A 17,588-nucleotide genomic window follows, 5' to 3' on the forward strand; every position below is an offset into this window, starting at 1 on the left:
AAATGAGTGACATGAATTCACTTGTTTCCTCTGTTTGGCATACGCGTCCAAATCGTTATAAAGCATAGATAAGAAAAATGATGCAGCAGGGACAGGCTGTCCTGCCCATTTAAACATATGAAAATGTTGTTTTTGGCGCATATATTTACAACTACCGCAATACACTCGCGTTTGGTTTCATAAAAATGTTCACAGCGTCCAATGACTAGCTCGTGATACGTCCAGGAAACTTCCACACCAGCCCTCTTGCTAACGCAACATCAAAAATCCACACGGTAGGCCGCTGAGACTCCCCGGTCCTCGAGTTTTACTCGCGCCGAACCGGGAGCCACCTTCAGCCGCCCAGCGCCAGCGTCACATACAGCCCAGTGTGTTGACATCAGAGCGGCGAATAAACATGCTAACATTGCGACCAACAACCGAGTAATTACCACTTAGCTTAGCGAAAATGGCTAATGCAGCAACACGGCTTGTTGAGCTAGCAGTGGCAAACACTTACCCTCATGCGAACTTGGTATGTTGTGTAGCGGGTTCGCCCGACTCCAACGATCTGTGGGTCAAAAACGTCTATTTCCAAAAAATTGCTGGGGGGACCGTAAGCATCCGTCAGGTCCTGGGGCTTGGAATTCAACCGGCGAGTGTCGGCCACCGTGGAGTCTGTCATTTTGTCGAGTTGTGATCTCGGGACGACCAACTGCGAATTAGCGTCAAACCAGCTAAATGCAAGGCGAAATCCTAAATCTCATCTGAAAAAGACATCAATCGATTGTTGGAGCCGATCGGTTCAGCTAAGGAAGTAGCTGACTCGTATCCGTGTTTTCTTGCGGGGGCCAGCCGCCCTGCGCCCTACCCTTCTGGAATCTGAAAAAATACGTTGACTCAGTTCTGTGCGGGACCGACCGGGACACTCTGAGCGCCCCCTACCGGACAGAGCAATAACTGGACCGGGAAGTCTGAACTAAAAATCAGTCGTTGCAGTTGTTTTTCCAGATATTTATTGATATATAAAAATGCAGATGACAATACATGAAGTCAACTATTTTGAAGACCAGGTTACATTTACAGTAACATAATAAAAACAATTTAAATTAAAAAAAAGGACATTCAAAGATCTTAACAAGCTGTAACAGTTTGCACGATAAACAAAAACAATGTAGTTGGGATATAACTGAGGTGAATTCAACATGTGAATAGTACTATATAATGACAAATATATGCTGGCATAATAAAGCATATGGTAACAATTTAGCTACTGTATTAATTCATCATTCAGTAAGCCACAATGTCTGCAGTTATATGCTGTAACTATACCCAAAGCAAATTACTTTGCCAGCATATCTGGATATTATCCAACAAAAATCACTCAGTTTAGTATCACTAACAATGAGTACACTTCTTGCACATTACATTAAGTATTTAATTTCCTGTAAAGGTCAAATCATATCTCTGGTGCAGTAAAGAAACCAACATTTTTGAGTTATGTCTCTCAAATGGTAAAATATACAAATATAAGCGTATGCATATAACATTATCAAAAATACACCAATATGTCCATGATTGCTTGTAAGGCAGGAGAAGGTGCAGATTACTTGATTTATATTACACTGAAAGGCAACCATGGAATTATTAATTGGCCCACTGGCTTGTTCCTGCAAAGGCTACTACTTTTCCTCATCCTCATGTCGATGTGGATCAAAATTAAAAGTTGCGACAAACCAAGTTGTGGCAACTGGTCATGACGTCGCCCATAAGAATTTGAACTCCTATTTTGAAGCCTTAAGATTTGCAAACTAAAAATTTGACACCATGTGCTACTCAAGTCCTGAAACTAGTGAGGGAAACTCCTCAGGCAAATGTTTACTGTTGTTACAAATCAACTGGGAAGTGGATTTATTTTCCGAGGCCACTTTTGGCGATTCAATATCATTTTACTTCCTGATTGACTTCACTGAGGAAACCAGAAGACTCAATAGAGTCCTGCTGCTCCTCCTGAGGTGGGACGAAAACTGCAGAGCTGGAGGACGAGCAGGAGGAAGACCCGTCCTCTGAGTTGGTCAGGGGGGCGGAGACAGAGCAGTCAGTTTGGTCGGTGGTGACAGAGAAGGTGGAGCTATCGGAGCAATCGGAGCAATCGGAGCTCCCGTTGTCGGACTGGGAGACATGGCAGTACTCACGGACAGGACAGGCATGCTCGTTGTAGTTGGTCTTGAAATTCCCCTTCAGGCCTTTGGGGAATTGAAGCCAATCCTTGAAGAAAAGTGAATAAAACTCATGTTGTCTTGTTTTCTCGAATCAGAATTATCACTGTTTTAATTCCAGTGGCTCCAACCAAGAGTGGAAATATATATATATTGAGAGTTATGGGCCTAATTCCTTTCCTCTTGGACATGGGCTGCCCAAATATGGGTAGAGATGCCGCGGAGTAGGTGGCAATGCCTTAACTGTCGTGTTGAAGGCCATAAGGCCTCTTCTATCCTTGTCACCTTGTAACCTTCTCTCCTTTGATACAACACACAGTAGAACCGTATTTCTGATTTCGACTGAATCGACTTTTCGTACAGACTTCACTTCATTCAATGGCTGCTGTGGTTTTTGTCCTGTATGAAGGCACAGCTGCTGGATGCTACTCACCTCGATGTCGTAAAGGGATGGCTTGGGAACCACAGAGATTGGGATGATTCGGACCCTGTATGGGAGATCAGCACAGTCTCAGTCTCTGAAATCAACATCCTCTCATCTATATTACTTTTGTTCCCTACAGCTTTTTTTGTGTGCATCATTTGAATTGCTTCAAACCCTTCTTTTTATGTCTCAAACAAAGAAAAAAACAGACTTGGTATAATGGGAATACAAGTGTGACTTTCTTCCTCCCTTATTGGCATCAAACAATTAACAATAATACTATCATAAGCAAATTAACCAGTTCACATTGCTAACACACTTTGCTGTCTAAAACACTAAGCACCATCATAAATACATAATATATAAGCCGACTCACCTTTCATGATGCAGCATCAGGACGACCACTAGGATGAAGATAAAAGCCCCGAGTGTGTATAGCAGTGGCATCAACACAGGCGGCACCTGATTTATTTGGTTTGTGACTGTTTGTGTGTGAGAGAGAGAGGTAATGTTTAACGTACATGGGCAAATAATTCCATGTCATCTCCTCAAATGCAGAAAAGTCCTTCAAAATTTCATTTAACAATGCACGCTGCCTTTTCTGCAAAAAAATGTATCATCTTTATTTTCATAATGTCGATTAATTTGTGATTCCTTAAGTCGGGTGTTGATGTTGTGGGTGCTCGGTGTGTATAAGCAAAGTTACCCGTGCTGTTGTTGGATCCCCAGACTGCAGGCTCACTCCAGTCACTCCACAATGAGGACTGTCCACAGATTGATGTTATTCTGCTTCGCACTTGCAGCTCATAGCGGGAGCTGCTGGACGGCAGGTTGATGCAGTAATTCTGTCTCCCAGTAGTGACTGAAGAGACCTGAGGACAACAACAGCAAGAACATGGGGGGATGAGGAAGCGAAAGGGTGTGAAGGAAAGACGATGAAAAGCAGCATATGCAGCAAATAAATGGATTATTATAAATATGATCAGTTAATTTGCCGACCGCCCACTTGTTGTTGTTGGTTCTGTAGCGAACTTGGCTCTCCACACACTCTGGAAAAGTCTGGTTCCAGTAAAACCACAGGTTGAAGTCAGATCCATTCTGGACAGTGAGGTTGGAGGGTGGAAATAACAAGACTGCAGAGCAAAAAGAGAATACCACATACAATATACTGACAAGAAAATAGGATAGACAACATGCTTTTGTACAGCCCTGAGAACAGATGTATGATACAATTTTGAATTGTATTGTCACAATGTTGTGATACCTTTGTGTACTAGGAGCTGATCCTTTTGGAAAGTCTTGTTGCCATGTGCCAGTCTGGTATAAAATGGAGAAAACTTATCCAATTCCAGCCTGTCATACGTCTGGTTACATCCAATGGTGGTGTTATTCTGTGACACATAGGTGGTGCAGTTTTTGATTTCCTTCTCATTGAACCTGTGTAGAAATCAACATTTAGTTATTCACACACTCCAATAGCGAGTTCAGCAGCACTAAATTACTTCACATACCATAAAAAAATACCAGGGTCCTTAACCTGAAGCAGTCAAAGTAAGCCATTGCTCATGTTATTATATACACCTGTGCTGTTCCTACTGTGACAAGACAACATATCTGCAGTGAAGAAGGTCAATTTGCAACATTTGGAAATACTGTGTTCTGCATATTTTATCAAACTTGTAATTGTTATGCACAAATGTGTGTTTTGATTTTGTTTTTCTGCAAAAATGGATGATTTTTATTATAGCTAAACCTTTATTATTACTCACAGCAATGAACATATTTGCATGAGGAAATATGTGACACAGTACATTTATGCAAATATCAGCATGGATTAAAATGTGGGAAACTGTCTGAAAAGTAAAGAGTCACAGATAAATGCAAATATCAACACACTATCAGTGTCAATAAGAAGTGCAAATGTGCAATTTCCACCTACCAGCTGCTGAAGGTGTAGTTGACCTCTGGAGGGCCCTGCTTATTCCAGGTACAGGCAACATATTTTAAATGCACCACCAAACAGTCCACATCTGTCAGAGACACAAGATGGCAGGGAACAAGAGAACAGTTTCATGTATGGCAGACACACACACACACACACACGCACACACACACACACACACACACACACACACACACACACACACCACACACACACACACACACACACACACACACACACACACACACACACACACACAGAATGAGGAAATGGTGTAGAAATGACGCCATGGGGAATTTATGCTTCATGTAGGAAGTAAGGTCCTATCTTAAAATGATTTAACTCTTTGTGTAAAAAAGGATTATTGTTGACATATATTCACATATATTAAGTTATTAAGGCCTTTTTTATATTTCAAGGCAGCTGTGCTATTTATTGTCTTCCACTCTTGGATGTACATTTAGGAAAATTAGTTTATACTCTCTGTCTCATGAATATTTATATTTTTAAAAACATGTATTTATGATGGAATATCAACTATTGTGATAGTGATACTATTCACAAGTGATATTAAGCAAATTAAAAAGTACACTCAAATCATAAATAACCATCCACAGGAATGTTTAAGAACTAAAAAAAAGAAGTTAGTGTTGATATTATAAGTCATTTAAAACTGAAGTTTTACACTTCACATTTTCTTACCTGGCGGTTCTTTGGCAAAAACATGTCCAATCAGACAGAGGAGAAGAAGCAGTCTCGTCGACATCGTGGCACACAGAAACAGGATGCTGACAGAATGCGCAGGTTGACTTCTACATCACAGTATCAGTACATCGAACATCTCATTTCTGCCTTTGCTGAGTTTCACTTGATGTTCATGGGTTTGGTGTTTCCTGTTACAGGAAGCTGTGAGTATTAGTCTGTAGGTCGGGGTGCTATTCTGTATACCTGCTATAAAGCCATATGTTGTGCATGGTTTACTGTCAAATAAATGGATGAGACCACATTTAATCTGTTATCATCCTCATTAAAAGTAGTCTTCAACAATTATATCGCAAGTGTTTTAAATGATAAAATAAAGGTGACATACTAAATGTGCATGTGAGTCTACTGAAGTTGTCCATACTACTTTAAATTGATTACAATAAAAACATGTCAGAAATGTCATGCGATTTTTGACGTATGCATTTCGTTTGTCTTTGTGTTCAGCTTCAAAGTTGAGTATAGTGGGTTTTATTTCCTGTCAAAGGAAACCGCTTCACAAGTGAAGACTGAGACGATACACCTACACCTGTAACCGTGTGTTATATTGTGTGTTTTATATATATATATATATATATAAGGACACAGACTGTTTATCAGTACTAAAATGTATGCAGTGGCCAAACACACTACACCAAATTACATGCATTACATCAGAACAACGTTGTAAAATGTTGCTTTAAATAGGCCAGTGTCTCAAAAACCTCAATACATTTGTCACTGATAAATTTCCAGTCATCACATTCATCTTCCTAAACTCACCCAGCAACAAAAATGAAGCTAAAGACCCCGCGCCAAAAAGAGCCTGACAAATGAATAGTTAAGTATAATTGAATTAAAATTAAAAGAAAGAGGATATGCAGTAACAACAAAACAGTACCATAGGCCTTTTTCACAGTTTTCACTTCTGTGACCTGCCAAAATATCTGCCATGAAAAGGCAACAATAACCCTTGACCTAACCTAAGTTTAGACTTTGGAATGACCCAAAACTACACAGATACAGTAATTTATTGTATTTGAACAACATTTTGCTTTTCTATCTTTTATCTGTAGAAAAAGTAGTTCTCATCGATTATCACATTTCACTGTTTTGTTTCACCAGAAGTAATGATAATAAAAAACACTACCTTTTATCTTGAAATGCGGAAGTATTTATTGTCGGGATTTGTGATGCGGGATAAATTTAAACAACTCCGATTATATTTGTCTTATTGGTGTAATGTTCATTCACTTTATTACTGTAAATAAAAACTCGAATTCCCTCTGCAACCGCTTTACCCGGAATAAACAGCCTAAAGAGTGCGACTTTTATTTTGAAGAACCGGAAGTCTCCGTGTTTTGATTACTGGCTACGGAAGGAGCTGTCATTTGCTCCCGTGATTTCCCGACTAAACACCTACGGGAATTAGACGACAGATGTAAACCCCTCACACGACAGTCACAATGGGTACCGCACTGACACACTCTCGTGGTGTTAGACCGCCTAAAGCGCTCCTACTGCTGCCTTTTCTCCTCACATTCGTGCTCGTCGGGAGCCGAGGCGAGAGTCATGCTATGGACAATGTCGCAACTGAGAGGATGGCTGAGGAGAGCCACCGCCAGGACAGTGCCAATCTCCTCATATTCATAATGCTCTTAACGCTCACCATTTTGACTATATGGCTGTTTAAACACCGGCGATTCAGGTTCCTGCATGAAACAGGACTCGCCATGATCTACGGTAAGAGCTAGCCATAGCTAACTGTGATGTTGGTACTAGCTGGTGTTAGCTCGTCAAACTTGACTCAGTATGACAGCAGCTCACTCTCAGGTTTCAGTGTACATGCACTCTGCATGGCCTATATAACATTAACAATAATAATAATAATATGTTACGGTCCAATTTGTTTGCTGTGTGGAGTAAAAAGACACCAACTTTGGTCTATTATTAAATATTAGTAAAAGGTTCCATGCTAATATGAAATACAACACAGCTATAATGACTTGACGACAAGCAGCAGGACATCAAAACACACATAAGATTTTGCATTTTTTGTCACCACAAATATATCAATAAATGCTTTTAGTTAAGCAAACTGGTAAGTTGTGGTTTAAAACTATATGTGCAGAAAAGAACAAATGCTTTTGTCAACACCTTTCAAACAACACTAAACAGTAAAGGTAACAAGCAAACGGACAAAAAGAGTCTCTGAAAACAGAAGCCTGGTCCTGAAAGATGGCTGAAATAAACATTTCCCACCATCCCCCAAGTCTATGAAACATGTCGGAAAGACTCAAAAGTTACAACAAACAACAGGGGTCAGACCCAAACTCAAAGGCTGACCACTGAACAACCTTAAACCATGATTTGCGTTCCGTAAACACAAACCCTTAGAGATCTTTTCTCTCTGGCAACACAGACTCAAACTGAGAAAGGAGGCAGGAACCTCCTTATATCAGGCATGTTAATGTGTGTCTCTCACTGGTTAACGCCGCCAATCAGCGGTCAACTAGTAATCACAGGTGCAGCCTACAAAGAAAATTCCTTTGAATGTTTTTAAATGTAATTTCTAAACCCATAACACTGTAGCAACTCATACAAGTATGTATGATACAACTGAGAGTTACATAGGAAACATGGGGAGTATAAAATATGAACCTTAATTGTAGGAAGTACTTCACCTCGACCCATCTTCTCTTTTCTGAAGGCCTGTTGGTGGGTGTGATCTTACGGTTTGGCGTGCACGTGCCCCAGAGCACGAGTGACTTGATCCTCAGCTGTGCCGTCAACGCCAGTCCTGCCACTCTGTTGGTCAACGTCAGCGGCCGCTTCTACGAGTACACCTTGAAGGGGGAAGTCAGCCGCAGCAAAAGTCACCAAGTGCAGGATGATGAGATGCTTAGAAAGGCAAGGAAAAGAACAGATGGAGTGTGTGGTTAAGTGTTTGTCAGCAACTGGTTTTGCTGTAAATGTAAAATGATGTGCTTGCATACAGTTAAGTTTTGTGTGTCCCGCTTTAAATAGACTGTGAGACAGCTTCAACACACTTTTACTGAAGGTATGTTTCCATTGCAGTAACATTTAGATGACATGTTTCCACCAGAGGAACCATGGCCTAAATTAATTTCTAGGCCAGTGAGATTGTTTGCACAAGAGACAGATGGGGAGATCCAGGTGTTACTGTCCATTTATGCAGAAATTACATGGCTGTACATCTGAGCCTTGCGTTCATGCTCTCACTATGTTATTCACTTGCCTTGGAAGAGACAGTTTTTGTGGCAAAACACCTGCTTAGTTAAGAGGACATGTGGTCACATTCCTGAGAGACCACTGTTATCTCATGGACCCTGTTCAGACCTGGTATTAAAGTCCACCCTGAGGGATTAGATCAGAAGTACAGGTCTGAATGGTTCCAAAGTGTCCCGTACGAGTCTCCTTAGATTTGCTGAAAACATAATTTTGTTCTGATAAACAAACATGACATCAATATGTATTTGAATAAAGGGTGGAGACACCCACATCTAATCATATGTGGTCACAGGAAACGTATCCAGGTTGTATTTTAGTGCAGGTGTGAACATACAACTGGATCAATAAGGATAGAAGTTGAGGTATGAACAGGGCAATGAATGAAAAAAAGCAAGACTTTTGTCAAATAGCACAGTCCTAATACGCTTTGCTAGTGCACGTCTGTATATATTTGTACGTTTTCTTTTAACGTACCTTCTGATTTCAGGTAACCTTTGACCCAGAAGTGTTCTTCAACATTCTGCTGCCTCCCATCATCTTCCACGCTGGTTACAGTCTGAAAAGGGTAAGAAGGGGATCAGAAAGATTGAAGAAACACTATTAATTAATGGAAAATAACAGTCAAATGGAAGTATCGTCCCTGCTTTTGCTTTTAATACATTGTTATAGAAATGATTTATTAGATGCAAGTCTCTATGAAAGTGTTTCACAATGAAAAAATTTCATATTTGTCTGCATTCCTGCAGCACTGAACAGCATATGCTTGAATAAACTGACATTATTGTCTCTTTCAGAGACATTTTTTCAGAAACATTGGCTCCATCCTGACATATGCTTTCGTGGGAACGGTTATATCGTGCTTTGTTATTGGGTAAGACGGTGACATTCCTCTCTGAGGTAGCATCAGATCGACTGTGATGTTACATTTTGTTCTTTTTTTCAGTATGTTTTTTTTTTTCATCCTAGGTTAATCATGTATGGCTTTGTGTCCTTCATGAAAGTTGTGGGACTGCTGGGGGGAGATTTTTTCTTCACTGATTGCCTCTTTTTTGGGGCCATCGTTTCAGCGACGGACCCAGGTATGCAGTGTCATATGCTTGTATAATCACTATTTTAAGACTTCATCTTGCTCCTGTATGCCATGTTTTTCCTCCTCTGTTTCTCAGTGACGGTGCTGGCTATCTTCAACGAGCTCAAGGTGGATGTGGATTTGTATGCTTTACTCTTTGGGGAGAGTGTCCTCAATGATGCTGTGGCCATCGTCCTCTCATCGTAAGCACTGATTCCATGTTATGTTGAAACATCATTTTCATTATGTAGCTGTTGCACATTGAAAGAGTGGTTTGAAGCTTAATTGAGTTACTGTAGTGTTTCCTCCTGTTCATACTGGCTGCAGACATAGTTAGCATAGCAGAAATGTGTTCTCTGTTCCACTGTTCTCGATGTTCCACTTTATAATTTTTGTCCCATTCGAGCCTCGCTTTCTTGCTCTTATTGTGTTATTCACTTGACCAGTAGGACAACATAGTTTTTGTGTAAAAACCCCCCCTGCTCAAATAGGCGTCTGCTGCCTATTTCTCCTGCTGTTTTGCAACTGCTGCAACTTCAAGACAGGGACCAAACAATAATACACATGGAGCCACCAGGGACATGAAAATAGTGCCCTCTTTAAATTATTGTTGTTCTAGAAAGGGATCCTTTTATTGCCAGTTGGAACAGGAGGAAAAATTAGAGTGACAGCAATATTAAAATATTTACATGATTATTGTTTGTGTATCGTGTTGTATGTGACACATGAACGTACCCCAATCATACTAACCATCCCTGTCATTTCACTGCTTGCCTCAATTCGCCCAACCCGTGTCATTCATCACCTGCCTGTACGTATGTCTGCAGTGTTCTCCTGCGGCTGGAGAAAGAGGGTAGGCAGGGCGCTGGAGCTATCAACTCCACAGGAGGTGATGGCCCAGTCTGGCCTGAGGGGCCACAGGACTGGCAGGGAGAAAACCAGACAATGAACCCTCGGTGGGTGGGTGGATTTGTAAGATAGTGGGCCCTTTCGCATGGTTTTAGTGCTAGATCCTGGTGACCTGCATTCAGTGAATGTAATGCACATATATTATTGCCCTTCCCACTGTAGCCCTTGTATATCCTCTCCTTGTTTCTTTGTTCACTACAGAACCAGACAATGACCAGACATTGCTTAAAAAGTAAAAAATAATTTGTTTGTGTTTATGTTTTATTACTGGTTGGCTGTCTGATTGCTTTGTTGGTCTTGAAGTCATTAGGGTGCTATTCCTCATAAGCCTAATTTGCTTCTTTTTTTCACTTACTTGCACCCTCGCTGGATGTCAGCCAACCAGAGCTGAAATATCCAGGATCCAATCAGGCTACATCCACACTACGTTCGTTTTGTTTGGCAATGCGCAAATTCCGCTTGTCTACCATCCTCACAATTCCAGCATTTTACAGCCGTTGGCCCCTTTTTAGTTTGAAATCTCTGAGATTGTGTTGAAAATGTAGTCGTATGGATGTAGCCTTTGAATTGGTCATGCAAGACCCTTTCCCTTTTACAGTATGGCTGAAAAACCCAACTCTACGTCGATTAAAGCTGCTGTCAGTGATGTCTTTTTTCACATCAACATCTTAACCATAAGAGCAGAAAGGACTGCCTTCTCCTGATTGGATTAATTGTGAAAATCCAAATTAAAAAGGCATTTAAGTTAAATCTGACAAGGAACTCATAAATTCCGACTTCCGACTACAACTGGAATGCACCATTAAAGACCCACAATCACGGATTCCATTCCAACATTCCAGATCAGCGAGAGAAAACATTGGAACCAAGTATTTCACGGACAGCAGCTTTAATTCTTTGTTACGGTTTAAATATTAACACAGAATCAGAGTAAGAGTTGGGTGATTTTGACTGCTTTTTAATCTTAAGATTCCTTCCTCAATTCTGCACAATGTCCTGTTTTCATGTACATGTTAATCCCCCCCTCCCCCCCTCTTTCTGTGCCCTTGTCGTGTTTGTGTGACCTGCAGCTCCATTGTGGCCTACCAGCCTGCAGGGGACAACAGCCACAGCTTTGAGGCCATGGCCTTGTTGAAATCCTTTGGCATCTTTCTGGGCGTCTTTAGTGGATCCTTCGCCCTTGGAGTAGCTACTGGAGTCATGACTGCTCTCATATCTTTTCACTTTTGTCTTATTGTTGCATAAATTGATTTATATATACTTGATATTGATGTAGTGATTTATATGTATATGCAACAACAAGCTAACACATTTGTTTGGGTTTAAAACGGTTGCACTTTGGATTAGCCAGTTCTTGTTTTGTCCTTAACTCACTGCTCTCTTCACGTGACTAAGTTCACTAAGTTGAGGGACTTCCCTTTGCTGGAGACAGCACTTTTTTTCCTCATGTCCTGGAGCACTTTTCTCTTGGCTGAGGCCTGCGGCTTCACAGGTGAACTTGCATCTTAATTTGTTTAAATTAAAAGATAATAAAATGTGGAATTCCACCACTACCACCTAAAAGTGGTGATGTGGAATTAACATAATATTTATAATAATTTTTGTAATCTGCTTTTGTTACCGTTTCAGGTGTGGTAGCTGTGCTTTTCTGTGGCATCACTCAAGCTCACTACACCTACAACAACCTCTCTCCTGACTCTCAGGACAGGACTAAACAGGTGACATGTCATCATAGTGAGTCAGTACAACCAGTTGTGTATATGGATTGTAACTTTAAAAAGATGACATGTTTTGCAATGACAGAAAAAACCTCAGATACGGCCTGAAATTACTCAGAAGAGAGGATGTTCAAGTTCTGAGAAACCCACAAGCTGACGTCATTTAATCACAGTGGCAGAGAGATGAGAGGCCTGATGTCTGCGGTCCTTTGGACAAATAGTTCTCTGTCATCTGGGTACATCAAAGTAGCAACAGGTTTCGACCGTGTGACAGGGCAAGAATATACGCACTACTGCCCTGCTTTTCAAATTAGTTCAATTTAAACCAGATCTGAAATAGATTAAACCCGAGGTTTTGTTTATTAAAAGCAGCTGTGAGATCGAGAGCCAAATCTTTGAACTATGGAAACATTCTAAGATACCTACTTTTTTAGTGAGTATAAAATGGACATAGTCTCTTACTTCAGGAAAGTGGGGAAAAAAGGGTGAATCTGCCTCAAACCTGTATTCTCTTCTTGATGATAATGGAGCGTCTCCGTTGGTTGCAAAAACAAGTCCGGTTATCTGTGAGAAAATGAGAAAAAAATCATTTTAAGTAAACATTTCCCTCATGTCACGAGTTTCAGGTAAATACAGTGTGACCATTAACAAAGAATTAGAAATCCTGCACAGGATTGTATGCTCTGGTTTCATTTTTGTAGTTTTATAGGGTGCATGAACATTATGGAAAGTTTGAATGTCAAATTTAACAATCTTATCAATGGTTTTGACGTGAACGTTATGGTCATTCTTTTGACTCATGTGTTCATCTCTTCTCTCCATCAGTTGTTTGAGCTTCTCAACTTCCTGGCAGAGAACTTCATATTTTCCTACATGGGTCTGACTCTCTTCTCCTTCCAGTCACATGTCTTCAACCCTCTGTTCATCATCGGAGCCTTTGTATCCTTGACTCGATGCGTTGTTGTCTGCTTTGTATATTATTACTTCACTGTTACGTCCTTGACCTTCCTGTGTGGTGTAGATGGCCGTGTTTCTGGGCAGAGCCGCAAACATCTACCCTTTGTCCTTCCTTCTGAATTTGGGCCGCAAGAACAAGATCGGGTCCAAGTTTCAGCATGTCATGATGTTTGCAGGTTTGTAAAGGAGTCAATACAGTAAGATTTCTCTACGGAAGCCCTGAAAGACATACCAAAGAGAAAACAATAACTTGCCTCCAAGAGTTGTTGTACAAAAGAGAAAAACAGCAGGAAAATCGTTCTAAAATATTTTTCCACTTGCCTTTCATGTCTTCCGTAGGCTCCATTAAAAACAATCAGTTTCACATGTGAGGACTTACTGCTTTTACAGTATTTCACAATACTGTTAAAAGTACAAGAGCAATAATAATAACATATATATATAAAAAAAAATATGTATATATATATATATGTATTCTTTTTTTTTTGGTGAAGCATGAGATTTAGTTTCAATACAACAGTTTTTGGGTCACTCTCACATGTGCTTTCTGTGTTAGAAAATACTGGCGTTTGAGCCAAATGTTGAATGATTGAACAGTTTTTTAGACGAGATAATGATGTCCATGTCTCCGATAACTCTTTCTTTAACTGGAGATAATGATGTGGCAACACAGTCTTCTTATAGAGCAACAACACTCCTACACATTAAGTTTGTTATGAATAGCAGCTCCTACGTTAGCTGACATTTACCGTTGAAACAGACGATGAAAATCCCCATCACGTCTTTAAAGATGCTTCACAAGAACATAATCTGAATTGTTGATCCGAAAGTAGAAAAATCACAAGCTTTAAAGCTTACATAGAGTGGTCCTGTTGCACATATATGTGAGTTATGGAGGTCTACTTACATACATTAACTTTTATGGTCAAAAATCTCCTAGTTTCTGTAAACGAGCCGATAGAAATCGGCGTTATAACGGACGTTATTCTTCTTCTGCGGTTCAATGTACACAACCAGATGTGCCCGGACTAGTGCCCGGAGCAGGAGGATCTGCTGTTCAGGAGAAATGCTGTTTACGTAACCGGACCGGGTTTTTTCAGAGATCTCGCTGAGCATGAGATTACAATAAAACACAGCGTTCTCAGCAATGGCTGAACTGTTTGTTTTGAAACTTCAGGGCTTCTTAAACAAGGTAATGACGCAGATACACACTCAAAAACAGCGTTAATTTGAACTTCCGGTCTAGGTCCACTTTAACAGTTTTTATTGGGGTCAAGTCCAGTTGCTTTTAGCTTTATAAACAACACCTGCAGACGCAAGACTGATCAGATTTAAATGTAACTGATCAACACGGTTTCATGCTGTGATAATGTAGTAATTCACCAATTTAATCAGTCTTTACAGGATAATCCTGTAACAGTAGAAATCACAACTACTGACCACCACCGAGTCCCTCTCACACACTCACCCTTTCTTTGCCTCTCATTTTGTCTTCTCTCGTTCAGGCCTGCGCGGGGCGATGACCTTTGCTCTCTCCATCCGAGACACGGCGACGTACGCTCGTCAGATGATGTTCTCGACCACGTTGCTGATCGTCTTCTTCACGGTGTGGATCTGCGGCGGGGGCACCATGCCCATGCTGTCCTTCATGAGTATACCGTAAGCCTGGATATCTGCTTGTATCCGTCCATGTGTTTCATCCTGTAATTTGTTTTCTGTGAAAAGTCCAAATAAATTATACCGTTTCTCTTTCAGTGTTGGTGTCGACTCTGATCAAGAAAACGTAAGTTAAAATAAGTAGAAATCACTCACATTATGTCTGTTTTAGAAGTTTTCAAATTAATTAATTCAACTAAGACAGTAGACCATCATCAAAGTATACATTTTCTGCTGCTTAACAGAGTTCTGCAGTGCTGGACGGGTCTCAGCGGAGGAACACTAAACATGAGAGTGCTTGGCCCTTCAGGATCTGGTATACCTTTGACCACAAGTATCCTTCCTTTTTAAAGAGCAATCTCAGCTGAATTGAGGTTTATAGAAATACACATATTTCTGACTGTTAACTGAATAATTCAGCTGTTTATTTGAAAGTCAGTGTGTTGTGGCCTTGACTGAAGCTCGCTCACCAGCTACCTGAAGCCCCTCCTGACGCACAGCGGCCCTCCTCTCACTGCCACGCTGCCATCTTGTTGTGCACCGCTGGCACGGTGCCTCACCAGTCCACAGGCCTATGAGGTTCGGACAAAACGCTTTATTTAATATCTTCTATTTAACAAATGCTCCGTAAATAGCTTGTTTGATCAAAAGAGGGAGAAGGACAAGAAATGTTTTGTCGTACACCCTTCTGAGCACTGAATGGCTTAATATGTAGCATAATTTATAGCAAATAAATAGCAACAGCAAAGCCTATGAATGCCAGTTTTTTTTGTGTTTAATTATTACAGCCTGGGATATGATGATGATTAGCAGTAACACTTGTGACAGTGCCATCTAGTGGAAATAGCATGTTTTTCTCCACATGCCAAATCTGGCCAAAATGACGGCATCTGGTGGAAAGTCGTAAAAGTTAATAATTCCATGGCAAAAGCCCAGATTCACACCCAGATATAATAAAATGCATGTATTGTGCAGTTTAAATGGGCTTCAATGGCATGTTTCTGCCACGTTATGATACGAGTGTAACACTTACACTACTAGTTTTACTGGAGGACCTGAGCTGGAAATAACAATATCAAATAAAAATACACAATCTTGCCAGAATTCATGCCATTCATGCGCTAATTGCTATTTTAAATAATTATCTAAGATGAAATTTGAACTCATCTGGTGTTAAAGTTGAAGAAGTCGTGGTGGAGTCTTCCAACTTCATCTTGCTTTGATTGGGAAACCCTAGAAAAAGTGACAGAAATTACATACTGTGGATTAAAATTCAAGATTTTACATCACCATCTACTTCTCTCCTCGCCTCAGAACGAAGGTCGCCTCCACGACGACGACTCTGACTTTGTTCTCAACGACGCCAACGTGAGCTGCATGTACGCCGACGTCACCGTCAGCACTGACGCATCCGGATCCCACACCATCAACCCCAAGCGCGCGTCCAGCACCGGGTGCGGCCCGACTGACGAGGGACTGGATCAGGACCTCGCGCTGGCGGAGCACGAAGTGGCGATCAGGGGCACGCGTCTGGTCCTGCCGATGGACGACCCAGTGGAGCTGCCCACCACCGTTACACTTCCCCCGCCGCCGTCCCCGCCTCACTCCGACCCTCGCAGGCACAGACTGTGAGAAGCCTCACACTGTCGGGACGCAGTTGGCTTCAAAACACCCAGATCACCTAAACTGAATTCACAAGAGATCGACGTGCTATTTGGTTTGTTTGGATGTTTAAAATGAAATGTTTAACTGTTCCTACTGTCTAACATTTTTAATATTGTCTCGCCATTTAGGTGGAAAACTTAAATCTTCAATGTGAATGCACAACATGTGAGTTAAGGTACTGTAAATTACAAGCACCTCGAGTTTGTGGGCTTACCTATAAAACATTTAAGGAGGCAGGTAAAACGAGACGTTGTGTTTGCGCTGAAGTAGGGCTGCAACTAACAATTATTTTCATAATCGATTAAACATTTGGTCTGTATCTTGTTTTCTTCTCAAACGACAAGATGATTTCTTTTTTTAATGGAACAAAAACCAGAAATAATTCACATTTAAGAAGCTGAAAAATCCCTTATCAAAATAGTTGATTATCCGTTGCAGCTCTATTTTTGTTCTTATCTGTGCTCTGTGAAAGCCCCAAACACCCTGATGCTACATCCATACTATTCTGTCTTCATTCTTAAACTCATCAATTTTGTTCCTTAAACGCCCACTACACGGGTGATTTAGAACCTCAAAAATTTAAAAGTTTAAAACGTGTGTGTTTTAGTCGAGATTAAATGATAGAATGGATGAAGCAGTTTCCTACAGTCAGTTCACCTTACACCTGCATGTGCGTGCACAGTGTACCTGAATGTTCATGTGATTATGTGGAAGCACATCACTTCTGATACTGAGCTAGGTATTTAGCTCTAAAAACACAATAGTATGGATGTGGCTAAAAACAGTTCGATATGCAGTTTTCTCTGTGGCGGCAAAATGTCCAGGATCTGTTAAGCTTCTGTCAAGTATTCATATGGTGACCTACACTATGTAGTGTTTTTACGGCAGTTTCAGCTAAACCCTGAGACTCTGCTCTCGTGGCGTTGTTGCAGAGCGCTGACATCGCAGTTACGTCACCAGACAAGGTCACTGGCTCTGTGACAGGAGCAGTGACGGGCTAAATAAATATAAAAATGTCCACTTCTCTAACACTCCAGTCATTCATTCAGTTGTCGCT

The 17,588-nt window shown here is 40.9% G+C and overlaps 3 protein-coding genes across 3 annotated transcripts in view; 1 reads left to right on the forward strand and 2 right to left on the reverse strand.

Moving 5' to 3' along the window:
* snx12 (sorting nexin 12) overlaps positions 1-854 on the reverse strand; it is a gene marked incomplete at its 3' end in the record, with an annotated part of 3,341 nt that extends 2,487 nt beyond the window's left edge. The window contains exon 1 of the mRNA XM_083890208.1: positions 500-854. Coding sequence (XP_083746334.1) covers positions 500-664 — 165 coding nt within the window. The 5' untranslated portion in view covers positions 665-854. The remainder of the gene's footprint in view (positions 1-499) is intronic.
* A 1,069-nt stretch (positions 855-1,923) lies between these two features.
* Positions 1,924-5,330, reverse strand: LOC310927359 (cytokine receptor common subunit gamma-like; the record flags this gene model as incomplete). The annotated part of the gene is made up of 8 exons (XM_083889654.1): positions 1,924-2,247; positions 2,632-2,686; positions 2,999-3,104; positions 3,329-3,494; positions 3,622-3,755; positions 3,887-4,059; positions 4,562-4,652; positions 5,267-5,330. The coding sequence occupies 8 exons, from the start codon at positions 5,328-5,330 to the stop codon at positions 1,924-1,926; spliced, it is 1,113 nt and encodes a 370-aa protein (XP_083745780.1).
* A 1,478-nt stretch (positions 5,331-6,808) lies between these two features.
* Positions 6,809-17,025, forward strand: slc9a6b (solute carrier family 9 member 6b). Its single transcript, XM_083890180.1, has 16 exons — positions 6,809-7,048; positions 8,016-8,215; positions 9,045-9,122; positions 9,352-9,428; positions 9,524-9,636; positions 9,724-9,829; positions 11,606-11,732; positions 11,883-12,027; positions 12,165-12,253; positions 13,079-13,192; positions 13,275-13,386; positions 14,716-14,869; positions 14,966-14,997; positions 15,122-15,200; positions 15,340-15,445; positions 16,181-17,025. The coding sequence occupies exons 1-16, from the start codon at positions 6,883-6,885 to the stop codon at positions 16,496-16,498; spliced, it is 2,016 nt and encodes a 671-aa protein (XP_083746306.1). The 5' UTR covers positions 6,809-6,882; the 3' UTR covers positions 16,499-17,025.
* Positions 17,026-17,588: the final 563 nt, after the last annotated feature.

The sequence above is a fragment of the Microchirus variegatus genome (genome assembly GCF_963457635.1).
Source record: "Microchirus variegatus genome assembly, chromosome: 5".
NCBI lineage: Eukaryota > Metazoa > Chordata > Actinopteri > Pleuronectiformes > Soleidae > Microchirus > Microchirus variegatus.